This window comes from Pseudoliparis swirei, chromosome 5, assembly GCF_029220125.1.
Source record: "Pseudoliparis swirei isolate HS2019 ecotype Mariana Trench chromosome 5, NWPU_hadal_v1, whole genome shotgun sequence".
In the NCBI taxonomy this organism is placed as follows: Eukaryota; Metazoa; Chordata; class Actinopteri; order Perciformes; family Liparidae; genus Pseudoliparis; species Pseudoliparis swirei.
This window is the reverse complement of record NC_079392.1, coordinates 28,290,011-28,311,762: the sequence shown is the minus strand read 5'-3', so window position 1 is coordinate 28,311,762 and position 21,752 is coordinate 28,290,011. Positions and strand designations below refer to the sequence as shown.

The following is a 21,752-nucleotide window of genomic DNA, read 5'->3' as shown; positions in this document are numbered from 1 at the left end:
TCCAGGTGCATTGTGGGGAATGTAGGCGCCAGTGTTTTTAACGTCTTTCACAATAACGAAGACTCGATGGAACCAAAGTTAGAAATGAGTTTAAATGATGAACTTTCAAAATGTTGCTAGACTTCAAACAAAAGGTTCTAACTTGTGTAACTACGGGTTCTCAGGGTAGCCCTCAGTGGACTCTCTTTCTGGCCTCCTGGATGTAGACCTGCATGAACTCTCGTCCAAACATCTCTCTGTCGTCTTCATCATGGTCTTCGTCATCCTTAGTCTTCTTCCGGGCCAGCGTCACGTCCAGAGACAGAGGGTTGTCCCGGAAGTTCACAAACCTGCAACAAACGTCTCCAATATTACTCATATTATCTGGTTCTGTTTGGTGAAAACAACCTGCTGATAGCAGCCCACGGACTTCAGCTACCTCGCCCAGGCCAGGGGAACCGGGACACCCCCCAGAGCCAGAGCCAGGCGGTGAGCTCGCCGGCGAGCGTCTGGTGGCCGGGCCTTCGCCTGTGGGGCCCGGTCAGGCAGCCACCCTGTGGACCCACCACCCGCAGGGACCCACCACCCGCAGGGACCCACCACCCGCAGGGACCCACCACCCGCAGGGACCCACCACCCTGAAGACAGACTGACTGACTGACCTGAAGACAGACTGACTGACCTGAAGACGGACTGACTGACTGACCTGAGGACGGACTGACTGACTGACCTGAAGACAGACTGACTGACTGAAGACAGACTGACTGACCTGAAGACAGACTGACTGACTGAAGACAGACTGACTGACTGACTGAAGACAGACTGACTGACTGACCTGAAGACAGACTGACTGACTGAAGACAGACTGACTGACTGAAGACAGACTGACTGACTGAAGACAGACTGACTGACTGACTGAAGACAGACTGACTGACTGAAGACAGACTGACTGACTGACCTGAAGACAGACTGACTGACCTGAAGACAGACTGACTGACTGAAGACAGACTGACTGACTGACCTGAGGACAGACTGACCTGAGGTTGGACATGTCCTCCATCAGTGGGGGGATGTCTGTGAGTCTGTTGCTGCTGAGGACCAGCGTGTCCAGACTCTTCATCCTGCTGATGTTATCTGGAAGTGTCTCCAGTTGGTTTCTCTGCAGCCACAGAGTGTGCAGCATCTCCATCCTGAGGACAAATGAAGCTCAGCGTGCATTGGCTGAGGCAGATAGGGGCGGGGCATCAGAGCGTTCTTTCCCTCACCTGTGTATGTTTTCAGGTAAGTGCTTCAGTCGGTTTCCTCCCATGTCGAGCCACTGGATTGCCGGCAGCCCGACCACGCAGTCCGGTATGCAGGTGAAGTCGTTCATGGACAAGTCCAGGTGCTGCAGCTTCTTCAGGTTCCTCAACTGTGGTTCAGGGACAGACGTCAACTCAGCTGGAACAAAGTGGGTTCTTGACTTCAGGTCTCCAGGACATGGTACTTTGGAACCTTAATGAGGTAGTGCATGGCACCTGATCTGGTAGCTGGCTCAGGTCCCGGTTCATGGCTAGCTCCAGTCTCTCAAGACTCTCACAGTTGGTCAATTCTTGAGGAACAAACTGGATTTTGTTGTAGCTCAGCAGGAGCTCTCTGAGCTGAGTCAGCGTCCCTAAGACCAGAACCAGGACACAAAAGTGCGAACCAGGACTACTGGACATGCAGGTCTACAACCCTCAAATATGTGTTACAGTAAGAATTAAATAATGTTCTTTGGTAGAAGTTGGGTGTGTACTGACCGATCTGTTTGGGGATCTCTGTGACCCCGTTGCGGGACAGATCTAAAATCAAAAGGTTCTGGAAGCTGGTGATGAAGTGAGGGATATTCTGCAGTCCGGTCCGGTGAAGGTGCCACTCATGGACCTGACTGAGCTGGACCAGACAGGCCGGCAACGTCTGGATGAGGGAGAGAAAAATGAAGATATGGCCATGATGTAACATCAAGTCCACTTCCCCTGTGTGTGTGTGTGGGGGGGGGGGGTACCTTCCACTCCTCCTGTTCAATTCGGAGGATGAGCCGTCCATCTTCTGTCTGCAGCTTCTCTTGCAGCCGAGCCAGAATCGCCCGGTCCTCCCAAACCCGAACACTCAGTCTGAACCAGGACAAGAAGCACATGGAACACGACAGACCAGGACTCAGTCTGAGCCATGAAAACAACATGGGAGACCAGAACCAGAGAGGCCGCTAGAGGCCGAGAGGTTGCTAGAGGCCGAGAGGCCGCTAGAGGCCGAGAGGCTGCTGGGGACGCTTAGGAGACACTGAGCTCCTCTCTCCTCTCCTCTCTCCTTAAGGACGTTTAGGATACACTGAGCTCCTCTCCTCTCTCCTTAGGGACGCTTAGGATACACTGAGCTCCTCTCTCCTCTCTCCTTAGGGACGCTTAGGATACACTGAGCTCCTCTCTCCTCTCTCCTTATGGACGCTTAGGAGACACTGAGGTCCTCTCTCCTCTCCTCTCTCCTTAGGGACGCTTAGGATACACTGAGCTCCTCTCTCCTCTCTCCTTATGGACGCTTAGGATACACTGAACTCCTCTCCTCTCTCCTTAGGGACGCTTAGGATACACTGAGCTCCTCTCTCCTCTCTCCTTAGGGACGCTTAGGATACACTGAGCTCCTCTCTCCTCTCTCCTTATGGACGCTTAGGAGACACTGAGCTCCTCTCTCCTCTCCTCTCTCCTTAGGGACGCTTAGGATACACTGAGCTCCTCTCTCCTCTCTCCTTAGGGACGCTTAGGATACACTGAGCTCCTCTCTCCTCTCTCCTTATGGACGCTTAGGATACACTGAGCTCCTCTCTCCTCTCCTCTCTCCTTATGGACGTTTAGGATACACTGAGCTCCTCTCCTCTCTCCTTAGGGACGCTTAGGATACACTGAGCTCCTCTCCTCTCTCCTTATGGACGCTTAGGATACACTGAGCTCCTCTCTCCTCTCTCCTTATGGACGCTTAGGATACACTGAGCTCCTCTCCTCTCTCCTTAGGGACGTTTAGGATACACTGAGCTCCTCTCCTCTCTCCTTATGGACGCTTAGGATACACTGAGCTCCTCTCTCCTCTCTCCTTATTGACACTTAGGATACACTGAGCTCCTCTCTCCTCTCTCCTTATGGACGCTTAGGATACACTGAGCTCCTCTCTCCTCTCTCCTTATTGACGCTTAGGATACACTGAGCTCCTCTTTCCTTATGGACGTTTAGGATACACTGAGCTCCTCTCTCCTCTCTCCTTAAGGACGCTTAGGATACACTGAGCTCCTCTCCTCTCTCCTTATTGACGCTTAGGATACACTGAGCTCCTCTCTCCTCTCTCCTTATTGACGTTTAGGATACACTGAGCTCCTCTCTCCTCTCTCCTTATTGACGCTTAGGATACACTGAGCTCCTCTCTCCTCTCTCCTTATGGACGTTTAGGATACACTGAGCTCCTCTCTCCTCTCTCCTTATGGACGTTTAGGAGACACTGAGCTCCTCTCTCCTCTCTCCTTATGGACGCTTAGGATACACTGAGCTCCTCTCTCCTCTCTCCTTATTGACGTTTAGGATACACTGAGCTCCTCTCTCCTCTCTCCTTATGGACGCTTAGGATACACTGAGCTCCTCTCTCCTCTCTCCTTATTGACGCTTAGGATACACTGAGCTCCTCTTTCCTTATGGACGTTTAGGATACACTGAGCTCCTCTCTCCTCTCTCCTTATGGACGTTTAGGAGACACTGAGCTCCTCTCTCCTCTCTCCTTATGGACGCTTAGGATACACTGAGCTCCTCTCTCCTCTCTCCTTATGGATGCTTAGGATACACTGAGCTCCTCTCTCCTCTCTCCTTAAGGACGTTTAGGATACACTGAGCTCCTCTCTCATCTCTCCTTATGGATGCTTAGGATACACTGAGCTCCTCTCTCCTCTCTCCTTAAGGACGTTTAGGATACACTGAGCTCTCCTCTCCTCTCTCCTTATGGACGTTTAGGATACACTGAGCTCCTCTCTCCTCTCTCCTTAAGGACGTTTAGGATACACTGAGCTCTCCTCTCCTCTCTCCTTATGGACGTTTAGGATACACTGATCTCCTCTCTCCTTATGGACGTTTAGGATACACTGAGCTCCTCTCTCCTCTCTCCTTATGGACGCTTAGGATACACTGAGCTCCTCTCTCCTCTCTCCTTATGGATGCTTAGGATACACTGAGCTCCTCTCTCCTCTCTCCTTATGGACGCTTAGGATACACTGAGCTCCTCTCTCCTCTCTCCTTATGGACGCTTAGGATACACTGAGCTCCTCTCTCCTCTCCTCTCTCCTTATGGACATTTAGGATACACTGAGCTCCTCTCTCCTCTCTCCTTATGGATGCTTAGGATACACTGAGCTCCTCTCTCCTCTCCTTATTGACGCTTAGGATACACTGAGCTCCTCTTTCCTTATGGACGTTTAGGATACACTGAGCTCCTCTCTCCTCTCTCCTTATGGACGTTTAGGATACACTGAGCTCCTCTCTCATCTCTCCTTATGGACGTTTAGGATACACTGAGCTCCTCTCCTCTCTCCTTAAGGACGTTTAGGATACACTGAGCTCCTCTCTCCTCTCTCCTTATGGACGCTTAGGAGACACTGAGCTCCTCTCTCCTCTCTCCTTATGGACGCTTAGGATACACTGAGCTCCTCTCTCCTCTCTCCTTATGGACGTTTAGGATACACTGAGCTCTCCTCTCCTCTCTCCTTATGGACGTTTAGGATACACTGAGCTCCTCTCTCCTCTCTCCTTAAGGACGTTTAGGATACACTGAGCTCCTCTCTCCTCTCTCCTTAAGGACGTTTAGGATACACTGAGCTCCTCTCTCCTCTCTCCTTATTGACGCTTAGGAGACACTGAGCTCCTCTCTCCTCTCTCCTTATTGACGCTTAGGATACACTGAGTTCCTCTCTCCTCTCTCCTTATGGACGCTTAGGATACACTGAGCTCCTCTCCTCTCTCCTTATGGACGCTTAGGATACACTGAGCTCCTCTCTCCTCTCTCCTTAAGGACGTTTAGGATACACTGAGCTCTCCTCTCCTCTCTCCTTAGGGACATTTAGGATACACTGAGCTCCTCTCTCCTCTAGGATGTTTAGGATACACTGAGCTCCTCTCTCCTCTCTCCTTAAGGACGTTTAGGATACACTGAGCTCCTCTCTCCTCTCTCCTTAAGGACGTTTAGGATACACTGAGCTCCTCTCTCCTCTCTCCTTATGGACGTTTAGGATACACTGAGCTCCTCTCCTCTCTCCTTAAGGACGTTTAGGATACACTGAGCTCCTCTCTCCTCTCCTCTCTCCTTATGGACGTTTAGGATACACTGAGCTCCTCTCTCCTCTCTCCTTATGGACGTTTAGGATACACTGAGCTCCTCTCCTCTCTCCTTATGGACGCTTAGGATACACTGAGCTCCTCTCTCCTCTCTCCTTATGGACGTTTAGGATACACTGAGCTCCTCTCCTCTCTCCTTATGGACGTTTAGGATACACTGAGCTCCTCTCTCCTCTCTCCTTATGGGCGTTTAGGATACACTGGGCTCCTCTCTCCTCTCTCCTTATGGACGCTTAGGATACACTGAGCTCCTCTCTCCTCTCTCCTTATGGACGTTTAGGATACACTGAGCTCCTCTCTCCTCTCTCCTTATGGACGCTTAGGATACACTGAGCTCCTCTCTCCTCTCCTTATGGACGCTTAGGATACACTGAGCTCCTCTCCTCTCTCCTTATGGACGTTTAGGATACACTGAGCTCCTCTCTCCTCTCTCCTTAGGGACGTTTAGGATACACTGAGCTCCTCTCCTCTCTCCTTAGGGACATTTAGGATACACTGAGCTCCTCTCTCCTCTCTCCTTAAGGACGTTTAGGATACACTGAGCTCCTCTCTCCTCTCTCCTTAAGGACGTTTAGGATACACTGAGCTCCTCTCCTCTCTCCTTAAGGACGTTTAGGATACACTGAGCTCCTCTCTCCTCTCTCCTTATGGACGTTTAGGATACACTGAGCTCCTCTCCTCTCTCCTTAAGGACGTTTAGGATACACTGAGCTCCTCTCTCCTCTCTCCTTATGGATGCTTAGGATACACTGGGCTCCTCTCTCCTCTCTCCTTATTGGCTTAGGATACACAGCTCCTCTCTCCTCTCTCCTTATGGCGCTTAGGATACACTGAGCTCCTCTCTCCTCTCTCCTTATGGACGTTTAGGATACACTGAGCTCCTCTCTCTCTCTCCTTATAGACGTTTAGGATACACTGAGCTCCTCTCTCCTCTCTCCTTATGGACGTTAGGATACACTGAGCTCCTCTCTCCTCTCTCCTTATGGGCGCTTAGGATACACTGAGCTCCTCTCTCCTCTCTCCTTATGGGCTTAGGATACACTGAGCTCCTCTCCTCTCCCCTTATGGGCATTTAGGATACACTGAGCTTCTCTCCTCTCTCCTTATGGACGTTTAGGATACACTGAGCTCCTCTCTCCTCTCTCCTTATGGACGTTTAGGATACACTGAGCTCCTCTCTCCTCTCTCCTTAGGGACGTTTAGGATACACTGAGCTCCTCTCTCCTCTCTCCTTATGGACGTTTAGGATACACTGAGCTCCTCTCTCCTCTCTCCTTATGGGCGTTTAGGATACACTGGGCTCCTCTCTCTCTCTCCTTATGGACGTTAGGATACACTGGGCTCCTCTCTCTCTCTCCTTATGGGCGCTTAGGATACACTGGGCTCCTCTCTCTCTCTCCTTATGGACGTTAGGATACACTGAGCTCTCTCTCCTCTCTCCTTAGGGACGTTTAGGATACACTGAGCTCCTCTCTCCTCTCCTTAGGACATTTAGGATACACTGAGCTCCTCTCTCCTCTCTCCTTAGGGACGCTTAGGATACACTGAGCTCCTCTCTCCTCTCTCCTTAGGGACGCTTAGGATACACTGAGCTCCTCTCTCCTCTCTCCTTATGGGCTTAGGATACACTGGCTCCTCTCTCCTCTCTCCTTATGGGCGCTTAGGATACACTGAGCTCCTCTCTCCTCTCTCCTTAGGGACGCTTAGGATACACTGGGCTCCTCTCTCCTCTCTCCTTATGGACGCTTAGGATACACTGAGCTCCTCTCTCCTCTCTCCTTATGGACGCTTAGGATACACTGAGCTCCTCTCTCCTCTCTCCTTATGGACGTTTAGGATACACTGAGCTCTCCTCTCCTCTCTCCTTATGGGCGCTTAGGATACACTGAGCTCCTCTCTCCTCTCTCCTTATGGACGTTTAGGATACACTGAGCTCCTCTCTCCTCTCTCCTTAGGGACGCTTAGGATACACTGAGCTCCTCTCTCCTCTCTCCTTATGGACGTTTAGGATACACTGAGCTCCTCTCTCCTCTCTCCTTATGGACGCTTAGGATACACTGAGCTCCTCTCCTCTCTCCTTATGGACGCTTAGGATACACTGAGCTCCTCTCTCCTCTCTCCTTATGGGTGCTTAGGATACACTGAGCTCCTCTCTACTCTCTCCTTATGTGCCTTTAGGATACACTGAGCTCCTCTCTCCTCTCTCCTTAGGACGTTTAGGATACACTGAGCTCCTCTCTCCTCTCTCCTTATGGAGCTTAGGATACACTGAGCTCCTCTCCTCTCTCCTTATGGGCGTTTAGGATACACTGAGCTCCTCTCTCCTCTCTCCTTATGGGCGCTTAGGATACACTGAGCTCCTCTCTCCTCTCTCCTTATGGGCGCTTAGGATACACTGAGCTCCTCTCTCCTCTCTCCTTATGGACGTTTAGGATACACTGAGCTCCTCTCTCCTCTCTCCTTATGGACGTTAGGATACACTGAGCTCCTCTCTCCTCTCTCCTTATGGGCGTTTAGGATACACTGAGCTCCTCTCTCCTCTCTCCTTATGGACGTTTAGGATACACTGAGCTCCTCTCTCCTCTCTCCTTATGGACGTTAGGATACACTGAGCTCCTCTCTCCTCTCTCCTTATGGACGTTTAGGATACACTGAGCTCCTCTCCTCTCTCCTTATGGGCGTTAGGATACACTGGGCTCCTCTCTCCTCTCTCCTTATGGGCGTTTAGGATACACTGAGCTCTCCTCTCTCCTCTCTCCTTATGGGCTTAGGATACACTGAGCTCCTCTCTCCTCTCTCCTTAAGGGCGTTTAGGATACACTGAGCTCTCTCTCTCCTTAGGACGTTTAGGATACACTGAGCTCCTCTCTCCTCTCTCCTTATGGACGTTTAGGATACACTGAGCTCCTCTCCTCTCTCCTTATGGACGTTTAGGATACACTGAGCTCCTCTCTCCTTATGGACGTTTAGGATACACTGAGCTCCTCTCTCTCTCTCCTTATGGGCGCTTAGGATACACTGAGCTCCTCTCTCCTCTCACCTTATGGGCGTTTAGGATACACTGAGCTCCTCTCTCTCTCTCTCCTATGGACGTTTAGGATACACTGAGCTCCTCTCCTCTCTCCTTATGGCGCTTAGGATACACTGGGCTCCTCTCTCTCTCTCCTTATGGACGTTTAGGATACACTGAGCTCCTCTCCTCTCTCCTTGGGACGTTTAGGATACACTGAGCTCCTCTCTCCTCTCTCCTTATGGACGTTAGGATACACTGGGCTCCTCTCCTCTCTCCTCATGGCCGCTTAGTATACACTGAGCTCCTCTCTTCTCTCTCCTTAAGGGCGCTTAGGATACACTGAGCTACTCTCTCCTCTCTCCTTATGGGCGTTAGGATACACTGAGCTCCTCTCTCCTCTCTCCTTATGGACGTTTAGGATACACTGAGCTCCTCTCCTCTCTCCTTATGGGCGTTTAGGATACACTGAGCTCCTCTCCTCTCTCCTTATGGGCGTTTAGGGTACACTGGGCTCCTCTCTCCTCTCCTTATGGTTGCTTAGGTTACACTGCGCTCCTCTCTCCTCTCTCCTTATGGGCGTTTAGGATACACTGAGCTCCTCTCTCCTCTCTCCTTAGGCTCGTTTAGGATACACTGAGCTCCTCTCTCCTCTCTCCTTATGGGCGTTAGGATACACTGAGCTCCTCTCCTCTCTCCTTATGGCGCTTAGGATACACTGGCTCCTCTCTCCTCTCTCCTTAGGACGTTTAGGATACACTGAGCTCCTCTCTCCTCTCTCCTTATGGATGTTTAGGATACACTGAGCTCCTCTCCTCTCTCCTTATGGATGCTTAGGATACACTGAGCTCCTCTCCTCTCTCCTTATGGACGTTTAGGATACACTGAGCTCCTCTCTCCTTAAGGACGCTTAGGATACACTGAGCTCCTCTCTCCTCTCTCCTTATGGACGTTTAGGATACACTGAGCTCTCTCTCTCTCCTTATGGGCTTATGATACACTGAGCTCCTCTCTCCTCTCTCCTTATGGACGTTTAGGATACACTGAGCTCCTCTCCTCTCTCCTTATGGACGTTTAGGATACACTGAGCTCCTCTCCTCTCTCCTTATGGACGTTAGGATACACTGAGCTCCTCTCTCCTCTCTCCTTATGGCGTTTAGGATACACTGGCTCCTCTCTCTCCTTATGGGCGTTTAGGATACACTGAGCTCCTCTCTCTCTCTCCTTGTGGATGTTTAGGATACACTGAGCTCCTCTCCTCTCTCCTTATGGACGTTAGGATACACTGAGCTCCTCTCTCCTCTCTCCTTATGGACGTTTAGGATACACTGAGCTCCTCTCTCCTCTCCTTATGGACGTTTAGGATACACTGAGCTCCTCTCTCCTCTCTCCTTATGGACGTTTAGGATACACTGAGCTCCTCTCTCCTCTCTCCTTATGGACGTTTAGGATACACTGAGCTCCTCTCTCCTCTCTCCTTATGGACGTTTAGGATACACTGAGCTCCTCTCCTCTCTCCTTATGGACGTTTAGGATACACTGAGCTCCTCTCTCCTCTCTCCTTATGACGTTTAGGATACACTGAGCTCCTCTCTCCTCTCTCCTTATGGACGCTTAGGATACACTGAGCTCCTCTCTCCTCTCTCCTTATGGACGCTTAGGATACACTGAGCTCCTCTCTCCTCTCTCCTTATGGGCTTAGGATACACTGAGCTCCTCTCTCCTCTCTCCTTATGGGTTTAGGATACACTGAGCTCCTCTCTCTCTCTCCTTAAGGACGTTTAGGATACACTGAGCTCCTCTCTCCTCTCTCCTTATGGACGTTTAGGATACACTGAGCTCCTCTCCTCTCTCCTTATGGACGTTTAGGATACACTGAGCTCCTCTCTCCTCTCTCCTTATGGACGTTTAGGATACACTGAGCTCCTCTCTCCTTATGGACGTTTAGGATACACTGAGCTCCTCTCCTCTCTCCTTATGGACGTTTAGGATACACTGAGCTCCTCTCTCCTTATGGACGTTTAGGATACACTGAGCTCCTCTCTCCTCTCTCCTATGGACGTTTAGGATACACTGAGCTCCTCTCTCCTCTCTCCTTATGGACGTTTAGGATACACTGAGCTCCTCTCTCCTCTCTCCTTATGGACGCTTAGGATACACTGAGCTCCTCTCTCCTCTCCTTATGGGCGCTTAGGATACACTGAGCTCCTCTCTCCTCTCCTTATGGACGTTTAGGATACACTGAGCTCCTCTCTCCTCTCTCCTTATGGACGTTTAGGATACACTGAGCTCCTCTCCTCTCTCCTTATGGACGTTAGGATACACTGAGCTCCTCTCTCCTTCAGGACGTTTAGGATACACTGAGCTCCTCTCTCCTCTCTCCTTATGGACGTTTAGGATACACTGAGCTCCTCTCCTCTCTCCTTATGGAGCTTTAGGATACACTGAGCTCCTCTCTCCTCTCTCCTTAAGGACGTTTAGGATACACTGAGCTCCTCTCTCCTCTCTCCTTATGGACGTTTAGGATACACTGAGCTCCTCTCTCCTCTCTCCTTATGGACGTTTAGGATACACTGAGCTCCTCTCTCCTCTCTCCTTATGGACGTTTAGGATACACTGAGCTCCTCTCTCCTCTCTCCTTAAGGACGTTTAGGATACACTGAGCTCCTCTCCTCTCTCCTTATGGACGTTTAGGATACACTGAGCTCCTCTCTCCTCTCTCCTTATGGACGTTTAGGATACACTGAGCTCCTCTCTCCTCTCTCCTTATGGACGTTTAGGATACACTGAGCTCCTCTCTCCTTATGGACGTTTAGGATACACTGAGCTCCTCTCTCCTCTCCTTATGGACGTTTAGGATACACTGAGCTCCTCTCTCCTCTCTCCTTATGGACGCTTAGGATACACTGAGCTCCTCTCTCCTCTCTCCTTATGGACGTTAGGATACACTGAGCTCCTCTCTCCTCTCTCCTTATGGGCGTTTAGGATACCCTGAGCTACCCTCTCCTCTCTCCTTATGGGCGTTTAGGATACACTGAGCTCCTCTCTCCTCTCTCCTTATGGACGTTTAGGATACACTGAGCTCCTCTCCTCTCTCCTTATGGACGTTTAGGATACACTGAGCTCCTCTCCTCTCTCCTTATGGACGTTTAGGATACACTGAGCTCCTCTCTCCTCTCTCCTTATGGGCGTTTAGGATACACTGGGCTCCTCTCTCCTCTCTCCTTATGGACGTTTAGGATACACTGAGCTCCTCTCTCCTCTCTCCTTATGGACGTTTAGGATACACTGGCTCCTCTCCTCTCTCCTTATGGACGTTTAGGATACACTGAGCTCCTCTCTCCTCTCTCCTTATGGACGTTTAGGATACACTGAGCTCCTCTCTCTCTCTCCTTATGGACTTAGGATACACTGAGCTCCTCTCCTCTCTCCTTATGGGCTTAGGATACACTGAGCTCCTCTCTCTCTCCTTATGGGCGTTTAGGATACACTGAGCTCCTCTCTCCTCTCTCCTTATGGACGTTTAGGATACACTGAGCTCCTCTCTCCTCTCTCCTTATGGGCGTTTAGGATACACTGAGCTCCTCTCCTCTCTCCTTATGGACGTTTAGGATACACTGAGCTCCTCTCTCCTCTCTCCTTATGGACGTTAGGATACACTGAGCTCCTCTCTCCTCTCTCCTTATGGACGTTTAGGATACACTGAGCTCCTCTCTCCTCTCTCCTTATGGACGTTTAGGATACACTGAGCTCCTCTCTCCTCTCTCCTTATGGACGTTTAGGATACACTGAGCTCCTCTCTCCTCTCTCCTTATGGACGTTTAGGATACACTGAGCTCCTCTCTCCTCTCTCCTTATGGACGTTAGGATACACTGAGCTCCTCTCTCCTCTCTCCTTATGGATGCTAGGATACACTGAGCTCCTCTCTCCTCTCTCCTGATGGACTTAGGATACACTGAGCTCCTCTCCTCTCTCCTTATGGACGTTTAGGATACACTGAGCTCCTCTCCTCTCTCCTTATGGACGTTTAGGATACACTGAGCTCCTCTCTCCTCTCTCCTTATGGACGTTAGGATACACTGAGCTCCTCTCTCCTCTCTCCTTATGGACGTTTAGGATACACTGAGCTCCTCTCTCCTCTCTCCTTATGGACGTTTAGGATACACTGAGCTCCTCTCTCCTCTCTCCTTATGGGCGTTTAGGATACACTGAGCTCCTCTCTCCTCTCTCCTTATGGGCGTTTAGGATACACTGAGCTCCTCTCTCCTCTCTCCTTATGGACGTTTAGGATACACTGAGCTCCTCTCCTCTCTCCTTATGGACGCTTAGGATACACTGAGCTCCTCTCTCCTTATGGACGTTTAGGATACACTGAGCTCCTCTCTCCTCTCTCCTTATGGACGCTTAGGATACACTGAGCTCCTCTCTCCTCTCTCCTTATGGACGTTTAGGATACACTGAGCTCCTCTCTCCTCTCTCCTTATGGACGTTTAGGATACACTGAGCTCCTCTCTCCTCTCTCCTTAAGGACGTTTAGGATACACTGAGCTCTCCTCTCCTCTCTCCTTAGGGACATTTAGGATACACTGAGCTCCTCTCTCCTCTCTCCTTATGGACGTTTAGGATACACTGAGCTCCTCTCTCCTCTCCTTAAGGACGTTTAGGATACACTGAGCTCCTCTCTCCTCTCTCCTTATGGACGTTTAGGATACACTGAGCTCCTCTCTCCTCTCTCCTTATGGACGTTTAGGATACACTGAGCTCCTCTCCTCTCTCCTTAAGGACGTTTAGGATACACTGAGCTCCTCTCTCCTCTCTCCTTATGGATGCTTAGGATACACTGAGCTCCTCTCTCCTCTCCTTATTGACGCTTAGGATACACTCAGCTCCTCTCTCCTCTCTCCTTATTGACGCTTAGGATACACTGAGCTCCTCTTTCCTTATGGACGTTTAGGATACACTGAGCTCCTCTCTCCTCTCTCCTTATGGACGTTTAGGATACACTGAGCTCCTCTCTCCTCTCTCCTTATGGACGTTTAGGATACACTGAGCTCCTCTCTCCTCTCTCCTTATGGACGTTTAGGATACACTGAGCTCCTCTCTCCTCTCTCCTTATGGACGTTTAGGATACACTGAGCTCCTCTCTCCTCTCTCCTTATGGACGTTTAGGATACACTGAGCCCCTCTCCTCTCTCCTTATGGACGTTTAGGATATACTGAGCTCCTCTCCTCTCTCCTTAGGGACGTTTAGGATACACTGAGCTCCTCTCCTCTCTCCTTTTGGACGTTTAGGATACACTGAGCTCCTCTCTCCTCTCTCCTTATGGACGTTTAGGATACACTGAGCTCCTCTCTCCTCTCTCCTTATGGGCGCTTAGGATACACTGAGCTCCTCTCCTCTCTCCTTATGGACGTTAGGATACACTGAGCTCCTCTCCTCTCTCCTTATGGGCGCTTAGGATACACTGAGCTCCTCTCCTCTCTCCTTATGGACGTTTAGGATACACTGAGCTCCTCTCTCCTCTCTCCTTATGGACGTTTAGGATACACTGAGCTCCTCTCCTCTCTCCTTATGGGCGTTTAGGATACACTGAGCTCCTCTCCTCTCTCTCCTTATGGGCTTAGGATACACTGAGCTCCTCTCTCCTCTCTCCTTAAGGACGTTTAGGATACACTGAGCTCCTCTCTCCTCTCTCCTTATGGACGTTTAGGATACACTGAGCTCCTCTCTCCTCTCTCCTTATGGACGTTTAGGATACACTGAGCTCCTCTCCTCTCTCCTTATGGACGTTTAGGATACACTGAGCTCCTCTCCTCTCTCCTTATGGACGTTTAGGATACACTGAGCTCCTCTCCTCTCTCCTTATGGACGTTAGGATACACTGAGCTCCTCTCCTCTCTCCTTATGGACGCTTAGGATACACTGAGCTCCTCTCTCCTCTCCTTATGGACGTTTAGGATACACTGAGCTCTCTCCTCTCTCCTTATGGACGTTTAGGATACACTGAGCTCCTCTCTCCTCTCTCCTTATGGACGTTTAGGATACACTGAGCTCCTCTCTCCTCTCCTTATGGACGCTAAGGATACACTGAGCTCCTCTCCTCTCTCCTTATGGTCGTTTAGGATACACTGAGCTCCTCTCTCCTCTCTCCTTATGGACGCTTAGGATACACTGAGCTCCTCTCTCCTCTCTCCTTATGGACGTTTAGGATACACTGAGCTCCTCTCCTCTCTCCTTATGGATGTTTAGGATACACTGAGCTCCTCTCTCCTCTCTCCTTATGGACGTTTAGGATACACTGAGCTCTCCTCTCCTCTCTCCTTATGGACGTTTAGGATACACTGAGCTCCTCTCTCCTCTCTCCTTATGGACGTTTAGGATACACTGAGCTCCTCTCTCCTCTCTCCTTATGGACGTTTAGGATACACTGAGCTCCTCTCCTCTCTCCTTATGGACGTTTAGGATACACTGAGCTCCTCTCTCCTCTCCTTATGGACGCTTAGGATACACTGAGCTCCTCTCTCCTCTCTCCTTATGGACGTTTAGGATACACTGAGCTCCTCTCTCCTCTCTCCTTATGGACGTTTAGGATACACTGAGCTCCTCTCTCTCTCTCCTTATGGGCGTTTAGGATACACTGAGCTCCTCTCTCCTCTCTCCTTATGGACGTTTAGGATACACTGAGCTCCTCTCTCCTCTCTCCTTATGGACGTTTAGGATACACTGAGCTCCTCTCTCCTCTCTCCTTATGGACGTTTAGGATACACTGAGCTCTCCTCTCCTCTCTCCTTATGGACGTTTAGGATACACTGAGCTCCTCTCTCCTCTCTCCTTATGGACGTTTAGGATACACTGAGCTCCTCTCTCCTCTCTCCTTATGGACGTTTAGGATACACTGAGCTCCTCTCTCATCTCTCCTTATGGGCTTTAGGATACACTGAGCTCCTCTCTCCTCTCTCCTTATGGACGTTAGGATACACTGAGCTCCTCTCTCCTCTCTCCTTATGGACGTTTAGGATACACTGAGCTCCTCTCTCCTCTCTCCTTATGGACGTTTAGGATACACTGAGCTCCTCTCTCCTCTCTCCTTATGGACGCTTAGGATACACTGAGCTCCTCTCTCCTCTCTCCTTATGGACGTTTAGGATACACTGAGCTCCTCTCCTCTCTCCTTAAGGACGTTTAGGATACACTGAGCTCCTCTCTCCTCTCTCCTTATGGACGCTTAGGATACACTGAGCTCCTCTCTCCTCTCTCCTTATGGACGCTTAGGATACACTGAGCTCCTCTCTCCTTATGGACGTTTAGGATACACTGAGCTCCTCTCTCCTCTCTCCTTATGGACGTTTAGGATACACTGAGCTCCTCTCCTCTCTCCTTATGGACGCTTAGGATACACTGAGCTCCTCTCTCCTCTCTCCTTAAGGACGTTTAGGATACACTGAGCTCCTCTCTCCTCTCTCCTTATGGACGTTTAGGATACACTGAGCTCCTCTCTCCTCTCTCCTTATGGACGTTTAGGATACACTGAGCTCTCCTCTCCTCTCTCCTTATGGACGTTTAGGATACACTGAGCTCCTCTCTCCTCTCTCCTTATGGACGTTTAGGATACACTGAGCTCCTCTCCTCTCTCCTTATGGACGTTTAGGATACACTGAGCTCCTCTCTCCTCTCTCCTTATGGACGTTTAGGATACACTGAGCTCCTCTCCTCTCTCCTTATGGACGTTTAGGATACACTGAGCTCCTCTCTCCTCTCTCCTTATGGACGCTTAGGATACACTGAGCTCCTCTCTCCTCTCTCCTTATGGACGTTAGGATACACTGAGCTCCTCTCTCTCCTTATGGACGCTTAGGATACACTGAGCTCCTCTCTCCTCTCTCCTTATGGACGTTTAGGATACACTGAGCTCCTCTCCTCTCTCCTTATGGACGTTTAGGATACACTGAGCTCCTCTCTCCTCTCTCCTTATGGACGCTTAGGATACACTGAGCTCCTCTCTCCTCTCTCCTTATGGACGTTAGGATACACTGAGCTCCTCTCTCCTCTCTCCTTATGGACGTTTAGGATACACTGAGCTCCTCTCTCCTCTCCTTATGGACGTTTAGGATACACTGAGCTCCTCTCTCCTCTCTCCTTATGGACGTTTAGGATACACTGAGCTCCTCTCTCTCTCTCCTTATGGACGTTTAGGATACACTGAGCTCCTCTCCTCTCTCCTTATGGACGTTTAGGATACACTGAGCTCCTCTCTCCTCTCTCCTTATGGACGTTTGGATACACTGAGCTCCTCTCTCCTCTTCTCCTTATGGGCTTAGGATACACTGAGCTCCTCTCTCCTCTCTCCTTATGGACGTTTAGGATACACTGAGCTCCTCTCCTCTCTCCTTAGGGCGTTTAGGATACACTGAGCTCCTCTCTCCTCTCTCCTTATGGACGTTTAGGATACACTGAGCTCCTCTCCTCTCTCCTTATGGACGTTTAGGATACACTGAGCTCCTCTCCTCTCTCCTTATGGACGCTTAGGATACACTGAGCTCCTCTCCTCTCTCCTTGTGGATGTTTAGGATACACTGAGCTCCTCTCCTCTCTCCTTATGGACGTTAGGATACACTGAACTCCTCTCTCCTCTCTCCTTATGGACGTTTAGGATACACTGAGCTCCTCTCCTCTCTCCTTATGGACGTTAGGATACACTGAGCTCCTCTCTCCTCTCTCCTTATGGACGTTTAGGATACACTGAGCTCCTCTCTCCTCTCTCCTTATGGACGTTTAGGATACACTGAGCTCCTCTCTCCTCTCTCCTTATGGACGTTTAGGATACACTGAGCTCCTCTCTCTCTCTCCTTATGGGCGTTTAGGATACACTGAGCTCCTCTCTCTCTCTCCTTATGGACGTTTAGGATACACTGAGCTCCTCTCTCCTCTCCTTATGGACGTTAGGATACACTGAGCTCCTCTCTCCTCTCTCCTTATGGACGTTTAGGATACACTGAGCTCCTCTCTCCTCTCTCCTTATGGACGTTTAGGATACACTGAGCTCCTCTCTCCTCTCTCCTTTTGGACGTTTAGGATACACTGAGCTCCTCTCTCCTCTCTCCTTATGGACGTTTAGGATACACTGAGCTCCTCTCTCCTCTCTCCTTATGGACGTTTAGGATACACTGAGCTCCTCTCTCTCTCTCCTTATGGACGTTTAGGATACACTGAGCTCCTCTCTCCTCTCCTTATGGACGTTTAGGATACACTGAGCTCCTCTCCTCTCTCCTTATGGACGTTAGGATACACTGAGCTCCTCTCTCCTCTCCTTATGGACGTTTAGGATACACTGAGCTCCTCTCTCCTCTCCTTATGGACGTTTAGGATACACTGAGCTCCTCTCTCTCCTTATGGACGTTTAGGATACACTGAGCTCCTCTCCTCTCTCCTTATGGACGTTTAGGATACACTGAGCTCCTCTCTCCTCTCTCCTTATGGACGTTTAGGATACACTGAGCTCCTCTCCTCTCTCCTTATGGACGTTTAGGATACACTGAGCTCCTCTCTCCTCTCTCCTTATGGACGCTTAGGATACACTGAGCTCCTCTCCTCTCTCCTTATGGACGCTTAGGATACACTGAGCTCCTCTCTCCTCTCTCCTTATGGACGTTTAGGATACACTGAGCTCCTCTCCTCTCTCCTTATGGACGTTTAGGATACACTGAGCTCCTCTCCTCTCTCCTTAGGACGTTTAGGATACACTGAGCCTCTCTCCTCTCTCCTTATGGACGTTTAGGATACACTGAGCTCCTCTCCTCTCTCCTTAGGACGTTAGGATACACTGAGCTCCTCCTCTCTCCTTATGGACGTTAGGATACACTGAGCTCCTCTCTCCTCTCTCCTTATGACGTTTAGGATACACTGAGCTCCTCTCTCCTCTCTCCTTATGGACATTTAGGATACACTGAGCTCCTCTCTCTCTCCTTAGGATGTTTAGGATACACTGGCTCTCCTCTCCTTATGGACGTTTAGGATACACTGAGCTCCTCCTCTCTCCTTATGGACGTTTAGGATACACTGAGCTCCTCTCTCCTCTCTCCTTATGGACGTTTAGGATACACTGAGCTCCTCTCCTCTCTCCTTATGGACGTTTAGGATACACTGAGCTCCTCTCTCCTCTCTCCTTATGGACGCTTAGGATACACTGAGCTCCTCTCCTCTCTCCTTATGGACGTTTAGGATACACTGAGCTCCTCTCCTCTCTCCTTATGGACGCTTAGGATACACTGAGCTCCTCTCTCCTCTCTCCTTATGGACGCTTAGGATACACTGAGCTCCTCTCTCCTCTCTCCTTATGGACACTTAGGATACACTGAGCTCCTCTCTCCTTAAGGACGCTTAGGATACACTGAGCTCCTCTCTCCTCTCTCCTTAAGGACGCTTAGGATACACTGAGCTCCTCTCTCCTCTCTCTCCTTATGGACATTTAGGATACACTGAGCTCCTCTCCTCTCTCCTTAGGGACGTTTAGGATACACTGAGCTCCTCTCTCCTTATGGACGTTTAGGATACACTGAGCTCCTCTCTCCTCTCTCCTTATGGACGTTTAGGATACACTGAGCTCCTCTCCTCTCTCCTTATGGACGCTTAGGATACACTGAGCTCCTCTCCTCTCTCCTTAAGGACGTTTAGGATACACTGAGCTCCTCTCTCCTCTCTCCTTATGGACGCTTAGGATACACTGAGCTCCTCTCTCTCCTTATGGACGCTTAGGATACACTGAGCTCCTCTCCTCTCTCCTTAAGGATGTTTAGGATACACTGAGCTCCTCTCTCCTCTCTCCTTAAGGACGCTTAGGATACACTGAGCTCCTCTCCTCTCTCCTCATGGACGTTTAGGATACACTGAGCTCCTCTCTCTCCTTATGGACGCTTAGGATACACTGAGCTCCTCTCTCTCTCTCCTTATGGACGCTTAGGATACACTGAGCTCCTCTCTCCTCTCTCCTTATGGACGCTTAGGATACACTGAGCTCCTCTCCTCTCTCCTTATGGGCGTTTAGGATACACTGAGCTCCTCTCTCCTCTCCTTATGGACGCTTAGGATACACTGAGCTCCTCTCTCCTCTCTCCTTATGGACGCTTAGGATACACTGAGCTCCTCTCCTCTCTCCTTAAGGACGTTTAGGATACACTGAGCTCCTCTCTCCTTAAGGACGCTTAGGATACACTGAGCTCCTCTCTCCTCTCCTTATGGACATTTAGGATACACTGAGCTCCTCTCCTCTCTCCTTATGGACGTTTAGGATACACTGAGCTCCTCTCTCCTCTCTCCTTATGGACGTTTAGGATACACTGAGCTCCTCTCCTCTCTCCTTATGGACGCTTAGGATACACTGAGCTCCTCTCCTCTCCTTAAGGACGTTTAGGATACACTGAGCTCCTCTCCTCTCTCCTTATGGACCCTTAGGATACACTGAGCTCCTCTCTGCTCTCCTTATGGACGCTTAGGATACACTGAGCTCCTCTCCTCTCTCCTTAAGGACGTTTAGGATACACTGAGCTCCTCTCTCCTCTCTCCTTAAGGACGCTTAGGATACACTGAGCTCCTCTCTCCTCTCTCCTTATGGACGCTTAGGATACACTGAGCTCCTCTCTCCTTGTGACTTCAGGTCTCAGAGGGTCCATTGGACCTGCTGGTCCTGGCCCCTGCTCCCTGCCTCCTGCCTTATTGGCCCTGCCTTCTTGCTCAAGTTGTTTACAACCGCTTGAACCAATAGAATGAGCTCTCAGTAGAGGAGGTGGAGTCTGACCTGCCGGTGGCCCCGCCCCTGGTCTTCTTCCTCCTTTGCTCGTCTTCGTCATCCTGGACCCTCCTGATCCTCGTCTCCCACAGAGCTTTGATGGAGCTCACCACGGCCACCATGATGACCACTTCCTGTGAGCCGCGTGATGTTACAGCACACAGGTAGGATGACCTCTGACCTCCAGCCACTTCCCCCTCTGAGCGTTCAAGGAAAGACTTTAAACACCAAGATATCATTTTGAACTTAATAGATTTCTTAAGAAATACATTTCATTTCCATAATATATAAATGTATTTATTATTTAATACAGTGTACAGTTATAGTATAACTATGTAGTAAAGTTATAGTCGATGAAGTATAATTATAGTCTTGTAGTGGTCTATGTAGTACTCAGTAGTACTCTTGTAGTCTATGTAGTACTCTTGGAGTCCTCTATGTAGTACTCTATGTAGTACTCTTGGAGTCTATGTAGTACTCTAGTAGTACTCTTGTAGTCTATGTAGTACTCTTGGAGTCTATGTAGTACTCAGTAGTACTCTTGTAGTACTCTATGTAGTACTCAGTAGTACTCTATGTAGTACTCAGTAGTACTCTATGTAGTACTCTATGTAGTAGTACTCTTGTAGTCTATGTAGTACTCTAGTAGTACTCTAGTGGTACTCTAGTAGTACTCTAGTAGTACTCTAGTGGTACTCTAGTAGTACTCTAGTAGTCTTGTAGTACTCTTGTACTCTATGTAGTACTCTAGTAGTACTCTTGTACTCTATGTAGTACTCTTGTAGTACTCTTGTACTCTATGTAGTACTCTTGTACTCTAGTACTCTATGTAGTACTCTTGTAGTACTCTAGTAGTACTCTTGTACTCTATGTAGTACTCTAGTAGTACTCTAGTACTCTTTGTAGTACTCTAGTACTCTTTGTAGTACTCTAGTAGTACTCTAGGTAGTACTCTATGTAGTACTCTAGTAGTACTCTATGTAGTACTCTTGTACTCTATGTAGTACTCTTGTAGTACTGTAGTACTCTATGTAGTACTCTAGTAGTACTCTAGTAGTACTCTATTAGTACTCTGCAGTACTCTTGTACTCTAGTAGTACTCTTGTAGTACTCTAGTGCACTGCTAGTACTCTGTAGCACCTCAGCACTCTAGTAGTACTCTATGTAGTACTCTAGTAGTACTCTTGTACTCTATGTAGTACTCTTGTAGTACTCTAGTAGTACTCTTGTAGTACTATGTAGTACTCTTGTAGTACTCTAGTACTCTAGTAGTACTCTAGTAGTACTCTTGTAGTACTCTAGTAGTACTCTTGTACTCTATGTAGTACTCTTGTAGTACTCTAGTAGTACTCTAGTGGTACTCTAGTAGTACTCTAGTGGTACTCTAGTGGTACTCTAGTGGTACTCTAGTAGTACTCTAGTGGTACTCACCGTGTTTCAGGCCTCCATGCTGCTGCTTCTCTTCAGCTGAAATCTGATCAGCTGGATAATTTTAGCCTGCAAGTCACATGACACGGTGACCTCATGTCACATGACACGGCGACCTCATGACCTCCTGCTGTGACATCACAAACAACATGGAGGATCTCAGAGTCAAA

At 49.4% G+C, this 21,752-nt stretch overlaps 1 protein-coding gene across 1 annotated transcript; it reads right to left on the bottom strand.

The window, feature by feature from the left end:
* Positions 1–73: 73 nt before the first annotated feature.
* lrrc39 (leucine rich repeat containing 39) lies at positions 74–21,688 on the bottom strand. Its single transcript, XM_056414060.1, has 8 exons — positions 21,586–21,688; positions 20,164–20,353; positions 2,006–2,114; positions 1,761–1,917; positions 1,497–1,633; positions 1,245–1,390; positions 1,017–1,169; positions 74–329 (listed from the first exon to the last, which is right to left on the bottom strand). Exons 2-8 carry the CDS (start codon positions 20,274–20,276, stop codon positions 173–175), a joined length of 972 nt encoding a protein of 323 aa, XP_056270035.1. The 5' UTR covers positions 20,277–20,353; positions 21,586–21,688; the 3' UTR covers positions 74–172.
* Between the last annotated feature and the right edge of the window lie 64 nt (positions 21,689–21,752).